Genomic DNA, 20,109 nt, shown 5'->3' with positions numbered 1-20,109 from the left:
TAAGACATAAGTTAAATTGTAAGCAAAAAAAAAATTTTTTGTAAGCAAAAAATGGACTTTAGAAAAATATTATTGTGCAAAATAAGTTGTCTTACAAAACAGTGGTCTGCGCCGGACAGTTTGTAGCCATAGTCAAAAAAAAAAAAAGCCTAACAGCTTGAGCACGGAACTGCTAGTGTTGCCAGATTGGGGGTTTTAAGTGCATTTTAGCGGATTTGAACATGTTTTGGGCTGGAAAACGTCAGCAGTATCTGGCAACACTATAAGCTCTTCTTCATGACGACAACCGGAAGTGTACCAACACGATGGGGCGTGTAGCGCCACGTGTGGCTCGGGTGCACAATGCACCTTGCACAATAGCCCGATTTCACTTGTGCATGTAGGATTGGATTTCTCTGGCACCCCTGCTGGGACCCTTTGCTCGATTACCAACAGCAGCTCGATTTGGACGTGCATGTAAACGTACTGAGTGAGACAGGTATACAGACAGCCAGAGAGAGAGAGGTATACACATAGAGACAGGTATACAGACAGACAGACAGACAGACAGACAGAGAGGTATACACAGAGACAGGTATACAGACAGCCAGAGAGAGAGAGAGAGAGAGAGAGAGAGGGGTATACATAGAGACAGGTATACAGACAGCCAGAGAGAGAGGTATATAGACCCCTTTCACATGACGTCACCGCGCCGCGAGATTTTGTTAGGCGCCATATTGGAAGACCAAGTACATGCACTCAATATAAAACAAAGTACGAGCGAGAGTAAAGTGACACGATAATGTGGCTGATAATTCGGGTTGAGTACATTACCAGCTGCAGAAAGGGCACGGTATGTGGAGAAACTGGCTGTGATTGATGGGTTTGACTCATATGATAAGACTCGGGGCAAGGGAGAATGGAAACATAAGGAGGACCTGACACCAATTCTGCCATCTGTTTGCTACCCAGACATTGTAAACTATTTGTTGTTTACACCCAGTGCCTACACTCAGTGTTCGAACTATGCCGATATTTTCGGGGGGCCCCTTTTTTTCCCTTGGGGGTGTGTGTGCTTGCGCTTGTCTCGGAGCGCGGATCTCCAAACACATGAGAAGCTTCTCTTACGCACATATCACGCGGACTCCACACCTCCACACACGCATCGCGTCTGAAGTCATAACTCATCGGGGAAATCGTGTCCGCATTGGCATGTTCAAAAAACAACCTCGCGTCAACAATGATACCACACGCAAGAAAAAAAAAAAAAAAACAGTCAGGCTACTCAACAACCAACCTGGCAGCAGCGAGCAAGCCCCAAACCATCCTAAATTATTATTATTATTATTAAATTGTAGAAGTCTGTGAGGCTTGCTCCTCATACAGTTATCAACTTGGGGCCACTTTAGCATGTTTTAAATCTGAATTTCTTGCGTTTGCTTACCTCAAAGTGTCCGCAGATCATGCACAGACTTATCCATTATATCCACAGTTTTTTGCCAAGTCTCACACAGGTTTCTTTCAAGTCTACTGTTGGGCCAATAAATCATAAATAAAACAGCTCAGATTTGTTTGTTTAAGTCGTTTGCCACTCCACTTTATTCTCGTGGGTTCACATACCGCTGCCGTTATTATCCCCTTATCACGAGCTTGTTGGTCTTCCAAAATGGCGCAGGGTCTGTTTACTTCCGGCTTCGGGTGACGTCAGTGAAAGGGGTCTATACACAGAGACAGGTATACAGACAGCCAGAGAGAGAGAGAGAGAGAAGAAAAAAACAAAAACACAAAGACAGACGCACCGAGACAGAGAGTAAGAGTGTGTGTGTGTGGGTGAGAGATACAGACACAACAAGACAGAGACACACACACAGACAGGTATACAGACAGACAGACAGACAGACAGAAGTACACAGACAGACAGAGACACACCGAGAGAGAGATAGAGACACATCGAGACAGACAGAGACACACACACACACACACACACAGACAGAAGCACAACAAGACAGATACAGAGAGAGAGAGAGAGAGAGAGAGAGAAAAAACAAAGAGAGACACACTGAGACAGAGTGTGAGTAAGTGTGTGTGTGAGAGATACAGACACAACAAGACCGAGAGAGAGACACAGAGACAGACATACACACTATATAACCGATACTTTATTGACCCCGGACATCACACCCATATGTGCTTTCCCATTCCGGATTCAGTTCCCTTTGCTGTTATAATAAGCTCCACTTTTCTGAGAAGGCTTTCCACTAGGTTTTAGGGCGTGGCTGTGGGGATGTGTGATCATTCAGACACAAAGCATTAGTGAAAATCGGGCACTGATGTGCGAGAAGGCCTGAGGTGCAGTCAGCGTTCCAGTTCATCAGCGTAGCGATCAGGGCTCTGTGCAGGACACTCGAGTTCTGGCAGAACCAGGTCTTCACAGATGATGTGTTACGCACAGGACATTGTCATGCTGGAACAGGCAGGGTCTGAGCCACTTATCGCCCTTTTCCACTGATGCAGTGCTGGTGCCTAATCTAGAATGCATTTCGATCACAAAAAGAATGGTACCACAGTGCATGCAGGACTCAACATTAACTTTTAAACCCACTTGCCCTGGGGGGAAAGTGGGGGTTAATTTCCACTTGTCCCCCAATATTATCACTTTCCCCCTATTTTGCAAGTACTTTTTTTTTCGGAAAACCATAGAATAGTTGTGAATTGCAACATAAAATGAAGATCACACATTGAGCTGAAGTTTGGTTATTCAGTAACTTTATTATCAAGTTTGGTTATTTGGTTACTTTTTACTTGTAACGGGCAATAAAAATTTGATCCAAAATAGGTTTTTCCTGCCTTAATCAATTTATTTCCATTTCACGTGCATGCAGCTGTTGTAAAGTTCGGTGTGTTTGTGTAGAACTCTCTCAGACTGTAGGTTCATTACTCGATAATGCAGAAATCATAAAATGGAAATCTATAGCAAAGTTTGTATGAAGAAAATAGGGTGCCAAAACTTTTGAACAGTACTGTGTTTGAGTATATTTATATATCTTTTTTTTTCGGTTATATCATCCACTTCTAGGTTTAAAGAAAACACGCACTGCATCATGACAGACGATAATGTTCGAGTTTAAAATTGTTTAGTTTGGAGACTGTGGGTGTTTTATACAGACCTGGCAACCTGTAACTGAATCAGTGCAGCCAGTCTGTCATGACGCAGTGCGGATTTTTTTTTTTTATATAAACCTAGACTGTGCTCACTCTAGGACCCAAATTGTTTTAGCGAAAAGTGCTAAAGACTCAAATTTTTCTTTAGCAATTTGCAATTTCGCTTAGCAAGAAATGCTAAAACAATTTTCTTTTTAGCAAAGTAATTTTTTTAGCAAGATAGGTTATACTTCTAAATGTTTCTTGCACTGACATAATACTGAAAAATGAATTGTTATTGTAGTTTGTTGGTGTTTCAATAGTGTTTGCAAGCTTGTTTCCTGCCTTTGTCTTTCCATGTTCTTGATTTATGTTCATAGTAAGGTATTAGGCAGAGACCCGTCCACCCGTAAATTTGACGGGCAATTGCCGATTTCAACGGGCAAGTATACACACAGACGGATACTGAAACGGACGATAATGCCGAAAATTTTCGCACATGAATACTCCCACATGTCATCCGATAAATCCAGTTATGTTCCGCCCACACACGGACTGGCCATCGGGAGTAGCGGGAGTTTTCCCGGTGGGCTGGTGGTTCAGCGTGGGCCGGCGGAGAAAAAAAAAAAAAAAAAAAACAGTTGCGCGCTGGCCTTTAATATGATAAGCAATGTTAACAGTTTCTTTAACAAACTGTTAACATTGCTTATTACAGTTGCGCGCTGGCCTTTAATATGATAAGCAATGTTAACAGTTTGTTAAAGAAACTGTTAACATTGCTTATCATATTAAAGGCCAGCGCGCAACTGTTTTTTTTTTTTTTTTTCTCCGCTGGCCCACACTGAACCACCGGCCCACTGGGAAAACTCCCGCTACTCCCGATGGCCAGTCCGTTTGTGGTTCCGCCATCATTTACAAATCGTAAGAAACACAGTTTAATACGAAAAATACTGAAAACTTGAAATGAAAAATCAGAATATTTCATCGTTTCCGCCATTTTGGCCCGCACTGAATCTTGTAACATGCGGACTGAATAAATCGCGAATTCTGATTGGTCGAAAATTGCCAAACACCCTGCGTTGTAGTTTCCTCTTTCTTGGCGGGAGAACCGCATTTTTTTTGCTGACTCACTCTTCTGGATCAAGATGAATCCCAACAAACGCCCCAAATTGAATGTGACAAAAACTGATTCGTTTTTCCACAAAAAGACAGAAAAGGTATGTGTGATACATTGATTAACAAGGGGGGTTCATTGGGGTATGGTAAAATAGAATACTGTTGTTTTTTTTTTTTTTATTAAATACTGTAACTAGATCAAAAGATTATATACAATTCATTGTTGTTTATTTTCTTTTCACTTTTGTTACCAAATCAAACACCATACATACATCTGATACATTCAGGAGTGAAACTGAAAAAAATACAAAGTAAAAATATGCAATATTTCTGATCAAAAATTACACGCCATTTCACCCTGAAAATGTCCTAGAATGCAGGAAATGAAGTCTAAATTTCAAAAATTTTCTGGGGGGGCATGCCCCCAGACCCCCCTAGAGGGACTTCGCGCCTACGGCGCTCGTCTTCGCACCTGCGGCGCTTATCAGGATTATATAAAATATTATTTTTGACTGGTAAATTTCTTTTTCTGCCTAATACCCTAGTTCATAGCATGCTTATTTATTCTTGAATCCTCTTATTTTGATCATTTCATCAACTGTATATATGTAATGAAATTGTGTGTTTAATTTAACCCGCTTAATCTGGTTTACAGAGTCCATATTTTTCATTATAATTATATCTAACATCTGGTGTGATGTGCTTTGCATTCTTTGCTATCTATGCACCTTTTAGCCCATATGGCCCTTTTCCACGACCCTTTTCAGCTCACTTCAGCCCGACACGGCTCGCGTTTCGACTACCTCAGAGCAGCACGACTCAGCTCGCTTCAGCCCTGCTTAGCACCCAAAACTCGCACGGTTTTGGAGTGGGGCTGAAGCGAGCCAAACCGAGCCGAGTAGGGCCATGACGGTTAGCATATTCGCGATTACGGTTAACCGAGTTTGATAACCTATTCGTTTCGGTTTACCCGAAACTTGTTCATTTGTACAACATGTATCCTCACTTATATCATATTAAACACTTACCTTTTCATCATAATAATTGCATTACTTAATTTTTGACACATGTTTCCTTTGCAGGCAATAAAATAAATGACTTATCAACAAAAAATGTGTTGTTTTTCTTATTTTTTTTGTTCAGGAAGTAAAAGTGTTCTTCTTGTTTTTGTTAGAATACGTATTTCTCCCTTTCTAGGCGCTTATGAAAACAAGTAAAATATGTAGTCAAATATCAGAGGATGGAAAATTTTTGTTATGTAAATATGTCAATGGTAAAATAACTTTTAAAATATCATTTCAAGTAACACTTTGCCATTTTAATCAATAAGATAAGCCTATTAGCAATTAGTATTAGTAATGAATACTGTAATTTGTACACTGGTTATTAGTTACCCACAAAGTTACTCACAGTCACAAACAGATTTGTAACACTACTAGAATAGTAGTGTTTCTTTCATGTGCTTTTGAAGTGACCCGGAAACGAGCATTACCTGCGCAAAACCACGCGAGACTTCGCATTATTATGGGATGGCAAAATGGCCGCCGTAGAAAAAATTATTGGATTTTATACAAATAAACTCTATTTTCCAGCGTAAAAACCATAGGGTATGTATGTTTTTCATAATCATAAACGAACTACTGTTTCATTAATGATAAGCAATATGTATATTCGTTATATCGATTAACCGACTCGTCAGTATTCTAATCGAAAGGCTTAAATGACTGAACCGGATTCGGATACTCGCCTAACCGTCATGGCCCTAGAGCCGAGTGGGGCTAGGGGCATGAGCAGACACTCCCCTGTGCACTGATCGGTGAGGAGGCGTGTCCTCACATGCCCACACACGCCCCGCGAGCACGCTGGGATCTGTAAACACCGTAAACCCGGAAGAAGAAGAATTACTTATTACGAGAATTTCTGAAGCCTTATGCGCCTCGCCTCATCTATACGCTCTTGCCAGTATCTGTTGGTGTTGTCGGTGACAACAAGCCACAGCACCAAGACCAGCAACACTAACGACTCCATGTCCTCCATGTTTATTGTTTACTATCCGGATCGTGAGACTACCGCTTAAAAGCTCACTGATGTCACTGTTTGCGCCGCCTAACGACATCACCTGACGTCCACCCACTTTCGCTAACTCTACCCAATGTGTCCACCCACTTCCAGCCAGCACGGTTCAGCGCGGTTGTTGTTGAAATGCAACTCCAACAGCCCCACTCAGCTCAACTCAGCCCGACTCAGCACGGCACGGCTCAGCCCAACTCAGCCGCGTTGGTAGTGGAAAAGCGGCATTAGTCACCCTCTATAGTATGCTGACTGGCTGTGTGTGTGTGTAAGTAATTGGGATCCGTGTGTGTTTAGGGGGAGGGGGGGGGGGTGTGTCTTTATGGGTAGGATGAAGGGAGCTGAGGGAGTTAAAATCAGTGGTTGTTTCTTATAAATTAATCTCATAACCCAAATATAACAATATTCACCATTAATTTCTCAAATGAAACACTTGCAGTCAAAACTTTGAACCATGTGCGTCAAAACGCTCTGAAAACAAGGTACACTTGGTCGATATATCCTGGTTCATCTGCGAGTTCTTCCAAAGTTCCGTCAGGGTTGATATTATGTAGAAAATACGTCTTTAGACTGGTTATATCGTGTTTTTATCCCTAACTGAGAAAGCTAACAGAATATTCTAATATGTTCTCACTTTTTAGATAAGTTTGTGTCATACGTAAAGTCGGATAATTTATTTCAAACAAACCTCGCTATAATCTTGTTCACTAATGAGCGAGAATTGCCGACATTATCAGCGCAACTCGGAAATTGATCATTTTATATGTAAGGTCCGATGCTATTGGAAGACGTAATTTGCGATCAACCAATAAGAAGCTTCGAAACTCGGGGGCGTTGGTTATAAATCAAAACATCGAAGATGGACACGAAAGGCAGGGCCTGAATTTCATTTTTCAGAATGGGGGGGAATTCCCCCCTCAGTGACTCAAATGGGGGGGATTTATACAGTTTGGGGGGGATTTATACAGTTTGTGGGGAACGCTACTTGTGGGCTTAAATAGCTTAGGTCTTACCTTCTGCCACTACTCAGATTGAAGATCTCTACAGTATGTAACCTTTTGTCACCATTTGAGGTATCCTTTTTAGTAGACTTTTCATTTTGATATCTCCAAATTTGGATAGCATTGTCAGACAAAGGCCAGGTGGATAAATGCAAGTATTATTCCCACCAGCCGTCTAAGATATGGACTGTTCAGTTTCGGGTGGAAAACCACCACAAAATGAAAAAGAGATCCTTTACAGCATGACATTGCTGACTGACTGTTATGCCATCAAACACCTATGGAGCACTTGCATGTGACGTTACAGCCGATCCAGATTGTGACAGACGCCATCTTGTCGGTCAAACGCCATATTTCCGCCTTCTACTTCTACCTTTTCTTCTGGAAAACCTACTATATACAATTCTACTACAATGGCTGCGGCTACAAGCTCTCCCTACCTGTGCACGTTTTTTATGTGTATTTTTGCGTGTTGTTCGTCTGTACCGGACTTCAGTATCCACTACAACTGTATGGACTTACTGGACAGGGGTTTCCAGCAGAAAATGACGGTTTGTAGCGATTTCCATCGCATGCACAACATTCCGGACGAGATAGTGAGACCAGCGGGGTCTCCGTGGATTGTTATCGGAAGCAAAGCGAAGGAGGTGGCGCCGGGAGCGGAAGCAAAAGCGAGGCTGCAGGCAGAGCCGGCCTGTTGACTAAGCTCAGAAAACAACCACTCAAATCTCCACTACTAAGCCTCTACCTCTCCAACGCCAGATCCATGGTAAACAAGACGGACGATTTGGAATTACAGCTGGAATTACCTTATTCTATTCTATAATCGGTTGGTCAGTGCTATACTCAATACTTAAGTGACTTACCCGTCCAAGGAAGATTGTTATTTTCTTGTTTACAAGATGCCACATCTGAGGGGGGCTGACAAATCCTGAATTTCTGTAAAGATAACTGTCCAGAGATTTATAAGCACGCAGTGCTTGACCACTGAACAGCGAGGGAAAGTTAATGAGGTAATTATACACGTCTGGGTATTCCACCTCTGGCAGTTCAATATCCACCGACACGGTCGTGAAAACTCCGTCCGGTAAGCCATAAGGGTCAATAATCTGTAGATCGTTTATTTTAGACATATATCTAGTTATCTGTTCATTAGAAAAATGAGCCGTGTAGTCCATCGGTTGAAATTGATCCATTCTGTACACGAGTGCAGCAGTATTCAGCGATGTTTTTTTTACCGACAAGATGGCGGCTGTGTACTTTCCAGTCACGTGACTGCAAGATCTCTATAGCCTTTTTCTAGCAGTGCGAGTAAGGCTCTAGGAAGCGTTTGGAAGGTTGTGTGCCTTTTAGTTAAGCTAATTTTACAACCTCCTTAGTGTTGCTTTACACAGCTGCTTCTTCCTCATCTTCATGTACTATTCTTTAAGTGTCATTGCTTCGTTTAATTATAAAAAAAGAAAAAAAAAATCAGTCTGTTCTTAATAGCACTCAGTGAATTTATTGACACAACAAGTCTAACTTAAAATCTAACTTAAACCAGTCTGCTGACTTTTCAGGATTCTCTTAACTATGTTTGTGTTATTTGTCTCTTCTTTTAGGATGTATTCAGACCAGGATAGTTCGATAGTTCACTTGCTTTGGTCCGAACCAAATGTTTTTTTTATTTTTTCATTTTGGTGCGGTTCGCTTTCACACTGTACATTTTAGTAAGCGGACCAAAATCTGTCAACAAAGCCACGCGCCCTGAGGTCGTTCAGCTATTGGTCAGAGACGACACGCGCACAAAGCGTTCAGTTCAAAAGTAGTCATGGAGGCTTTCCGTGCTGTTATTCTTTTTAATGTCATCAAAGCTGTATGTTTTTTCCAGTTTTTACTGTTTTCACAATTGTGCGATTACTATGCTGTTGTACAAGTAATTTATCAACGACGACGACAAAGGGCAAGGCGGCTACGGAGGATAGCGCTGATGAGCGCACATCATGTTGTGACAGTTCTGGCTCTTCACGTAATAGATGAATTTCTTTTTTGCGTCGCTAGTACCGCCACTTTTTGAAAGAATGTCCCTGATTTTAATGTAGGTCTGACGGAGTTTCTTCACTTTTAACTGACATTGTTCTGTTCTAACCCCTTCTCCTTCATTTTCTCACTGAATACAGCAAACACGTCGGCATTTTTGTGTGTTCTCTCCAAAAGCTCAGATATGTGGACATCTGCTCATATATCCACAAGGGTACACGTTTCTTCCTCGGCCCACGTTTGGCCCCTACTCATTTTTTGTACTCGCCTACCACTGGTGACTGAACGACCCTTGACAACCGAAACAGTGTTTGCACTTTGCGGTGGAGTGTCAAGATTCTGTTTCCCATAATGCTCAACAAACGACGGAAGCTCCCGAGGTACAAAAAAGCAAAACTGTCGGATTAGGTCCGGTCTGCTTTCACACCTCCAAAAGATCCGCACCAGGGTTCCTTTGGTCCGGACCGAGTCCGACCTTGCAGCTCGGTCTTGGTCCGCTTGTTTGGTCCGGACCAGAGTTCGGTGGTTTGTATTCAGACCAACCCAAAAGGTCCCGACCAAGGGAAATTTGGTTCGTTTGGTCCGGACCAAACAACGTAGGTGTGAATACGCCCTTAGTGACCATCTCTTTAATCAGTGACCTTTGCTTTTTCCGTTTATAACATTTTTATATCATCTTTTTTTAATCAACTTTTATATCATTTTTCTATTCTCATGTCTGATCTGATCATCCCTGTCCTCTGTTTAATGTCTACAATTAAAATAAGAAAACGCTATCAAACTGTTCTTAAAGGTGGGGTACGAGATTTTGGAATAACGGTTCCCGCAAGCTATATTTTGAAAAGAAACACGCCCGCCCTCGCCATGCTCCCACCCCCCGCGTCTCCACCCCTATAAACGTGGCTGCGCTGTGACTGCAAAATCAGAAAAGTCACTCGTTTTTAACTTGCTCTAGTGACCTCATTTTTTACACTACAGACAAAAAAAAATTATATCAGTGTGTTCAGGAGAGCCTTGTGGCGCTCACTGTGAAAGAATTTTGTGAATATCTCCTTCCGTTTTCGTGTAAATCCCCGTTGTTTGGAGGGAGCGCACTGAGAAAATCCTGCGCTTTCTGTGTGACACTCTGCTCGCAGCATGTGGGTGGGGGAGGGGCTGCTTGCTCTCTCTCTCTCACACACACACACACACACACACACACACACACACACACACACACACACACAGAAGTGTGAAGGGGCTGCTCGCAGGCTTCAGTCTGATTGACGTGTCAGTATCCAATCATTTTGAGGTGGTACCTCGATATGATTGGATGGCGTTTTTCCTTCATTTTACACTGTAGACTGGATTAAAATATTTCGTTTTTGGGTCAAACCTTCTATTGTACTGCTTGCAACATGGGTGTGAGGAGCTTTTCAAGCAATATGGTAAAAAATACTCCTGAAAAAAAATCTCATACCCCACCTTTAACACTGAATGAACTTGCAAACTTTGTTTCAGTCCACATATAGAACGTTAACATGACAACAGTCTTTGTTGACTTTTCAGGATTCTCTTATACCATATAGCCCTGTCTCCTGTGTCATATGCCATCTTTAATTTAAAAAAAAATCAAATTGTTCTCAATACTGAACAATTCATCTTTGCTGAGTGCAGGATTCTTGTATATATGTAGTCTTTCCTACTCTTTCTCCTAGTGGTCATCCCTTTTGTCAGCATCAGCGTCCTTTGCTTTTCCTTGTAAATACTTTTTTCTTATAGCCATGCTCTGATCTAATCCCCTTCGCAACGTCGACATTAACGTTAGCGGTCTCGTCCTGTGTGTTCTCAGCAGTATTCTCAACGGTATCACTCACACTGCTATTACCACCATCGGATTCAGGAGTTTTCCTCTTAGCAGGGGAAACTTCTGCCACTGCACTTGTGCGTTTTAGCCAGCGGTCCATGTGTTTTACAGCGAAGGTCCGAGAGAGGAAGAGTGCGCGCGCTGTATCTATGTGTGTGTGAACTGTCTGTGTCTGCTGTTTTTTTTTCTGAGTAGGCTACGGGGGGAGATAAGAGGGGGGTCAGTCAGTAAAAGGAGGGTTCAGTTCAAATAACCTTGAGAACAGAAGGTAGTCGCGCATTCACACTGATCCATTATTAGATTGACGTTGTCAGGCAATGCAGTAATGTGTGCGGGAATCTCTCGCATTAGAATCGTTAAAGGTGTGGGAATTAAAAAAAAATAAAAAATGCGCGATACCCGCAATCCCGCGCCCAAATTCAGGCCCTGAAAGGTACTGTTTATCTTGAGAAATCGCAATTGTTTGATGGATTTTGCTTAAACTTTAAATGACTTTCACATAAAATGCGAATACAGATGATTTTCTTTTCGCAAATTGGAATAAAACTTCGCAATTTGCGGACGTGCGAGCAGCTAGCGTGAGCCCAGCTAGAGGCGGATGATAAAAAACCATATTTTTTATATATATATATATATAGGGCGGCACGGTGGTGTAGTGGTTAGCGCTGTCGCCTCACAGCAAGAAGGTCCTGGGTTCGAGCCCCGGGGCCGGCGAGGGCCTTTCTGTGCGGAGTTTGCATGTTCTCCCCGTGTCCGCGTGGGTTTCCTCCGGGTGCTCCGGTTTCCCCCACAGTCCAAAGACATGCAGGTTAGGTTAACTGGTGACTCTAAATTGACCGTAGGTGTGAATGTGAGTGTGAATGGTTGTCTGTGTCTATGTGTCAGCCCTGTGATGACCTGGCGACTTGTCCAGGGTGTACCCCGCCTTTCGCCCGTAGTCAGCTGGGATAGGCTCCAGCTTGCCTGCGACCCTGTAGAAGGATAAAGCGGCTAGAGATAATGTGATGTGATGTGTGATATATATATATATATATATATATATATATATATGGCAGATCACAGAATCCAGGGACACATGTCGGCCCGGGGGCATTTTGAGTTATTGACAGATTCAGAAAGTACAGTTTCTAAGCTTTCCAATGATGCCTTCCATGTGGAGATCTGACAATATTTGAAGAATGTGTGGCCTTTTGAAAGTGTATACTTCTTAAAACAGGAAAGGGAGAAAATCGCCCTCAAAGTTTTCCATCTCAGCTACTCTGGGTGCAGGGCGGGCACATAATGCTGCTCATTTGCATGGCATTAAGGAAAGCCCTACCCCCTACGAGCTAGCACGATACTACTTTCATGTAAACAAAGATCACCATGTCAATTTTCCTTCCATGCAAAGTATGCCCAACACAATTATGAAGTACAAAAATAAGTCCTAAAGTATACTTTAACGTTTTGTGGTTGAAAAATTACTCACACCGTAAGAAAGAAAGATAGCACGATGATGACACAACTAACACAACACTAGTTTCATGTAAAGCCTCGGTCACAACCAGCCATACAGTACGCGCTCCTACAGCCGGTCTACATGCAAAAAACGCAAGAAACGCACGAGAGCGCGCGTGTGACGTGCTGATTTTCGAGCCGCAGACCGGCCGCAGAGGTTCTTTGTCATGTCAAACAAACTCTATGGGCGCTTACGGTTTTTTCAGGTTGCAAGACAAACTTGCAGCCAACGCGCGTCTTTCTCCGTGAAAAAAAAAAAAAAAAACGCAGCGATTTGGGAAACGCCAAAAATCACACGGCCAAAAAATCGTATGTCCGGTTGTGACCTAGGCTTAACCAAACCACAACACTCTCCGTTACATGCAAAAATAACCACACAGCCTTAGATTAATAAACTTACCCCATCAGAAAGAGAAACGGCGCCTTGCACACACCAATGCCTCCGATGGAATGTAATCCTAGAACGGTCCGTGTATCATCCGATCATTCAAGTATTCCATTCAATCTGGAAAACGAGGTTGCGGGGTTTTTTTGCTAGAAATGGTTATCTCTGATGTAAATACCGTGCGTCTGTTTGCTTCGCGGTGTTTCAGCTCCTCTGCGCTCTGTTTAGCTTCCTCATTCCATAGTGAAATCACACACCTGTATGCAGTTAAGTAGCCATGCGCTCAGCTCGCATCATACAGCTGATTCGCAGAAAAAAAAACAAATGACTTTAAATCATGTGAACGGCCCATATGGTAATTTACCCACACCCCCCAGCAGGCTACAGTCCTGACAAAAACGAGACAATTTGCAATAAAAAATGTATGCTTTTCCAACAAAATCTATTATCTGAAATACTGATTGCATTCTTCAAGATCTCAACTTGCACATGATGGAAAAAAACAAAAATCACAAATTTCGAAAAAAAAGCTTCTTTTTGCGATTATCTCGGATTTGTTTCGGCCGACATGTGTCCCTGGATTCGGTGAGCGGTCACATATACACACACACGTGTGTGTGTGTGTGTGTGTGTGTGTGTGTGTGTGTGTGTGTAATATATATATATATATGGCTTTGGCACGTAAAGAAAAAAAGCGCTAGGTGATGTGGAATATTTGGCCTTGATAACGGATATGTGGTCCAGCTGCAACATGATGCCCTATAGGTCAGCTACCGTACATTATGTGGACCGAGAGTGGGCAATGCAGTCCAAATGCCTGCAGACGAGTTTCATGCCAGAGACACATTCAGCGGACAATTTAGAAGACGCATTGCGCGAGACACTTGCCGAATGGAAAATAGAGGAGAAAAAGATCGCCTGTATAACAACGGGGCGAATATTGTCACAGCCATCAGGCAATTGAAATGGCCGTGGTTAAGTTGTTTTGGGCACAATTTGAACCTGGCCATAACCAACTCGCTTGCGCAACAGAGGGCCAGTACAGACCGAGCGTTTGGAGTTTGCCGAGCAGTCAACACTGCGTTTACGCACAGCTGGCTTCGGAGAAATGAGCTGCGCAAAGCGCAGGTGGAAATGAACCTCCCCGAGCACTCACTGATCACGGCAAGATATTAATCTGCTCTAACAATGAAAGACTAATATTCAAACTATGAGAAGAAACTACACTTAAGCTATCACTCATTGTTTATTTACACCATATCAATTGAAGATGCGTTTCGGCCTTTAGTGCGCACTTGAACGCGCTAATTTTTCCAATTTATTAGTGTTTGAATTATTGCACCAGCTTTTAAAATCACATCACACATCACATTATCTGTAGCCGCTTTATCCTTCTACAGGGTCGCAGGCAAGCTGGAGCCTATCCCAGCTGACTACGGGCGAAAGGCGGGGTACACCCTGGACAAGTCGCCAGGTCATCACAGGGCTGACACATAGACACAGACAACCATTCACACTCACATTCACACCTACGGTCAATTTAGAGTCACCAGTTAACCTAACCTGCATGTCTTTGGACTGTGGGGGAAACCGGAGCACCCGGAGGAAACCCACGCGGACACGGGGAGAACATGCAAACTCCGCACAGAAAGGCCCTCGCCGGCCCCGGGGCTTGAACCCAGGACCTTCTTGCTGTGAGGCGACAGCGCTAACCACTACACCACCGTGCCGCCGCTTTTAAAATCATGATTTAATATTGTTTTTTTTTTTTTACTGTCTTTACATTTGTCAGAATCACCTTCATTCTTCCATTTGGTTTGACATTATGGCTTAGAGTGGACCATTTTGTGTCTGAAAGTGGGCCTATTTACCAGATTAAAGTTATTTGACTTCTGCCGAAGTCTGCGCTTCACTGCCATTTGGGGTGCAATATTTCCCGACTGAAGTCGTTAATAGTGGCTATTTGTTTGAACAACATGACAAATTTTACATTAAAAGTATAGTGTAGGCTAAAAAATGAAGTGAAAATTTATTATTAGTAGCATACTGCATTTGTGTAACCACATGTTATGTTCACTAGCACATCCCTGCACCATAGCCTACGTGAACAAGCGGTAATAGGATATTACTTTATAATGATTTATATAATTATGTATTTATATATAATTATGTTATATAATATATATATTAAACAAAACTAACTAAACTAACAAAAAACTAACTTTTTAGGTTAAATAGGCCCAGATGATACCGTATATGCATGATTATGACAGGAGGGGGCGTGGTATCACGATGGTGGCTCTCCATCGTGATGGATGACCACCATCATCGATGGACGATGGCATCGTCTATCGGCACAGCCCTAACATCAAAATAAACGTTTGGTGCGATTTGAAGGCTATAAGGATTTTATGGATTTCTTCCTCTGATACTACAGGTGGACGCCCAAAGGGGTTGACATGTATGGTATACAGCAACGTAATGACGTGGCTCCCCTTAGCACCGCGAGCTATGGAAAAGCAAACTGGTTCTCAGCTGGCTCGCAAGTTGAACGGGTTGTGAACCAGCACCAGCTCCGAACCAGCCCTGGAACTGATTTGGTGGAAAAGGGGTATGTGATTGTGGCCTTGGGTTTGTAGCTCTATCCTGCCCCCTAGTGGAATAAACGAGTCTCTGTTTCTTTTCACTTTTACAGAGAGAAAAAACAAAAACAAACAAACAAAAACAAACAAATCTCCTTTTACCTCAATTTTCAACTCAAACTCCAGTGGAACAGACTATTTTAGTGTAGAAACTGTTTGAGAGTTGATCTGGTGTGATTTAACCCCAGCTCACACTGCAGCCTCCATATCTCTGAGTGAGGGGTTTGTAAAATAAGCAGGCAGCTGAAAGACCCGAATCAAACCAATGCTCCAGGGCCCTGTACTACGAACGGAGGTTAACCTACCCAGAAGTAACCCAGGGTTCCCCCGCTAAACCGGGGTTGACAAAACCTGGTTATCTTGTTTGGGGTTAAACGGTACTACGACGCCAGTTATGAAGTTGATTTGTTGAACCTGGTTTAACCTAATCAGGGTTAATGCGCGTTCACGTTAAAGGGGAGGTTATCAGCGCAAATCCCCACTGTTCACAATGGCACGGTCGCCGTACTTCACGGAGGAAGAATGCGCTGTCATAATGCAAAGCTACGAGGAGTTCAAAACAACATTAAGAGCAAAATCTAACACAGCGGCTGCCAATAAGGAGCGGCAAGCATGTTGGAAACGAATTGCCGATCGGGTAAATGCGCAAATACATTCTCCCTTCTACATGTTCCAGAACAGAAGTATAGGATGAGAGAAGCTTCATGATCAATCACAAGTCACAGAAAATGGTCCTCCAACGTGGCCCCAGTCATATATAGCTTGTTTAATGTCCGAAAAATCCTGAATAAAATTTGGTATGGTAAATTCATGGAGTAGCCTACTTAAGCTGATATGTGCACAGAGTCACATGAATTAGGATGACTGACTGTTCAGTCCCTTTGACTAAGTTGGTGTATGTCCTGTGAACATTTCAGAGGCAACAGCAGTGCCAAACGCACCTGGCAACAGGTGAAAATGAAATATAAAATCATCATTCATAATAGGGTGTGTGTGTGTGTGTGTGTGTGTGTGTGCGCGTGCAAGCAAGCATTCATTTGCCTTTTATTTATTCAAGTTTTATCTGTTTGCCTAATAGTTCAAATTGTTTTGTATATAGTTTATAATGTTGTTGTGTGGTATTAATGATAATATTGTGGGAAAACTACTTTGCACGGACGTTCATTTAATTTATTCTATCGTCATTTTGTTTGTTCTATTTTTGTGTATTTTATCTGTTTGTCTAGTTGTATCTATTTTCTAATAATAATATATTTTTTGCATTAATAGTTTGTTTTTTCCTATTAAAATAATCTTGTGTTCTTGTTATAACTTTATCTATTTATGACTGTTTAGTTGTATCTATTTTTGTTACAATTTCAATATTTTTAATATAGAAAGTTTGTTTTTTTCTATTAAAATGTTCTTGTGTGATAACTAGTTCTTGTGTTATATTTATTGTAGTTGTATCTATTTTGTATTTTTGTAAAACAAGTGTTTTTCTATAAAATATTCTTGCGTTCTTGATAACTATGTTCTTGAGTGGCTTCTTCTTCTTTTTTTTTTTTTTACAGAAAAGCCGTTCTGCATGGACATTCATTGAAGCCCTCATTGTTTTTTAATGGTTATTTATGAGCGTTTAGGGGTTACAATAATGTAAGTCTAGGTTGCTTTATATAAAAGGTATGTCCAGAAATATTGATGCCACTGTCTAAGCAGAGGGATCTGGCTTCTTTAGACGCTGTCTTCTTAAAACTGAATAAATATTTAAAAAGAGCCAAATGAGCCAGTCTTTTGAACGGCTCTTTTCCAAGAACGGATCACAAAGATGCGGATCCCATCAAAGAGCCATAAATCCCATCTCTAATCTGCGCTCCGATATCGCACGGGTCATCCAGGTACGCTGGCATTGTCTCTAGAGGAAATGTCGGTGGAGAGGTGGTGTTTAAAAAGGGTGTAGTTAATCGGAAACCTCGGGTTAACCAAGAACATAACCTGAGACGAGCAGGTTTGAGATGCAGCGTAAGTTGCCATGGCAGCATACCTCGGTTTGAACATAGCCAACTTTCGTAGTATGGGTTAATCGGGAAGTTACGCTGCACGTGATCAAGTTACTCTCGAAGTTACCCTGGTAAGCCAGAAAACCCGCTTCGTAGTACAGGGCCCAGGAATCTGTCAGCTCACACAGGATCCGGTTTGTTTGCTTACATATAATCCGAGTTCTTACTTGGACTGGAAGCGATGGAGCTGTGTTTCTCTCCTGTAGTCCATCACCGGCATGTGGTGCGTTTATACCCCCGGGGATTGATCTGTGTGGAGGAGAGACCCAGAGAGAGAGACAGACACACACACACACACACACACACACACACAGAGAGACACACACACAGAGAGAGAGAGAGAGGCACACACACACAGAGAGACAGAGGCAGACACACAGAGAGACAGAGACAGAGAGACACAGACACACACACACACACACACACACACACACAGAGAGAGAGAGAGAGAGACACACACACACACACACAGAGAGAGACAGAGAGAGACACACACACAGAGAGACACACACACAGAGAGAGACACACACACAGAGAGAGACAGAGAGAGACACACACACAGAGAGACACACACACAGAGAGAGACAGAGAGAGACACACACACAGAGAGACACACACACAGAGAGACACACACACAGAGAGAGAGACACAGAGAGAGAGAGAGACACACAGAGAGACGAAAGCGTCACTGAAAAACACACCGAGACCCAAAACGACTTTAAATTCTCTTTATAAACAACATTTCTACTCATCCTAAATCATCACTGGGACTGAAATTAAACGTGAAGTACACGGTTTATATCATTTCCAACATACCGCTACTGGATAACAGTCCATAACACCACCGCCCGTCTGACTTCAAACAGCTCCGCTGGAGCCACTTTTCTTCTTCTGGTTTAATGGCGGTTGGCAGCCAGCTTATATGGAGCATTACCGCCACCATCTGGACTGGAGTGTGAATCAGGAGTTTACAGCAAAATAAACTGCAGGGCTTTTCAAAGTGTGGGAGAGTCAGCCCCGCCCCTCAGAGAGCAAATAAACAACAGCCCCGCCCCTCAGAGAGCAAATAAACAACAGCCCCGCCCCTCAGAGAGCAAATAAACAACAGCCCCGCCCCTCAGAGAGCAAATAAACAACAGCCCCGCCCCTCAGAGAGCAAATAAACAACAGCCCCGCCCCTCAGAGAGCAAATAAACAACAGCCCCGCCCCTCAGAGAGCAAATAAACAACAGCCCCGCCCCTCAGAGAGCAAATAAACAACAGCCCCGCCCCTCAGAGAGCAAATAAACAACCCCCCCCCAGAGAGCAAATAAACAACAGCGCCCCCCTTATAATTTTTATTGTTGCTATTGAGGTATTTCACCTGACGTCACAGGGTCACGTGACACCCCGGTGTCCGCCATTTTGAACGTCAAGCTAGCTAATGTCAACAACAGTAGCTGGTATGTTACTGTAGCAATGTTTACGTTCAGTCATTTGGATGACTGTTAAAACCTTTCAGTCTCAAGTTTTCCCTTTACTGGATTTACTAGTTTACTGAGCTAGTCAATTTTTGCAAATGCCTCTCCCTCTGCTCGCCCTGTAAACGCCCTACGTCGCTGGATAGTGAAGGTGTTTTCTGCATCTCGCTCCTTTTTCTTTTATGTTTTTCGTTTGTCGCCTTCCTCGCATTCAAACTGATTCGAGCCGTGACGTCCAAAATGGCAGCATCACATGACTTGGTCACGTGGGTGAAAAACCTCAATACTTAATGTTCCATTCGTATTTAAAAAATAGTTGTTGTACACATTTTTTTTCTTTTACACATTTTAAACATCTGTGCTTTTTATAATATTTTTTTACACATTTTAAACATCTGCGCTTTTTATAACATTTTTTACACATTTTAAACATCTGCTTTTTTAAAACATCTTTTTTTATACATTTAAAACATATGAGCTTTATTAAAACATCTTTTTTTACACATTTAACATCTGTGCTTTTTTAAAACCTCTTTTTTACACATTTTAAACATTTGTGCTTTTTTAAAACCTCTTTTTTTACACATTTTAAACATCTGTGCTTTTTAAAACATCTTTTTTACATATTTTAAACATCTGTGCTTTTTATAACTTTTTAATACATTTTAAACATCTGCTTTTTTAAAACATCTTTTATTATACATTTAAAACATATGAGCTTTATTAAAACATCTTTTTTACACATTTAACATCTGTGCTTTTTTAAAACCTCTTTTTTACATTTTAAACATCTATGCTTTTTAAAAAATTTTTTACACATTTTAAACATCTGCTTTTTTAAAACATCTTTTTTTATACATTTAAAACATATGAGCTTTATTAAAACATCTTTTTTTACACATTTAACATCTGTG

General features: G+C 42.0%; 1 protein-coding gene across 2 annotated transcripts in view; it reads right to left on the bottom strand.

The window, feature by feature from the left end:
• The window catches only part of si:ch211-227n13.3 (uncharacterized), a 25,547-nt gene extending 6,924 nt beyond the window's left edge, over positions 1-18,623 (bottom strand). Inside the window, exons 1-3 of one of the 2 annotated variants that reach the window (XM_060941738.1) lie at positions 18,552-18,623; positions 17,903-17,984; positions 13,070-13,174 (exon numbers count right to left, since the gene is read on the bottom strand). In XM_060941738.1, the coding sequence (XP_060797721.1) occupies positions 13,070-13,074 (5 nt within the window). In that variant the 5' untranslated portion in view covers positions 13,075-13,174; positions 17,903-17,984; positions 18,552-18,623. The remainder of the gene's footprint in view (positions 1-13,069; positions 13,175-17,902; positions 17,985-18,551) is intronic. The other variant, XM_060941737.1, reaches the window with a different exon arrangement.
• Positions 18,624-20,109: the final 1,486 nt, after the last annotated feature.

Source organism: Neoarius graeffei, chromosome 15 (assembly GCF_027579695.1).
Source record: "Neoarius graeffei isolate fNeoGra1 chromosome 15, fNeoGra1.pri, whole genome shotgun sequence".
Lineage (NCBI taxonomy): Eukaryota > Metazoa > Chordata > Actinopteri > Siluriformes > Ariidae > Neoarius > Neoarius graeffei.
The sequence above is the reverse complement of the archived record's forward strand: the minus strand, read 5'-3'. Positions and strand labels throughout refer to the sequence as shown.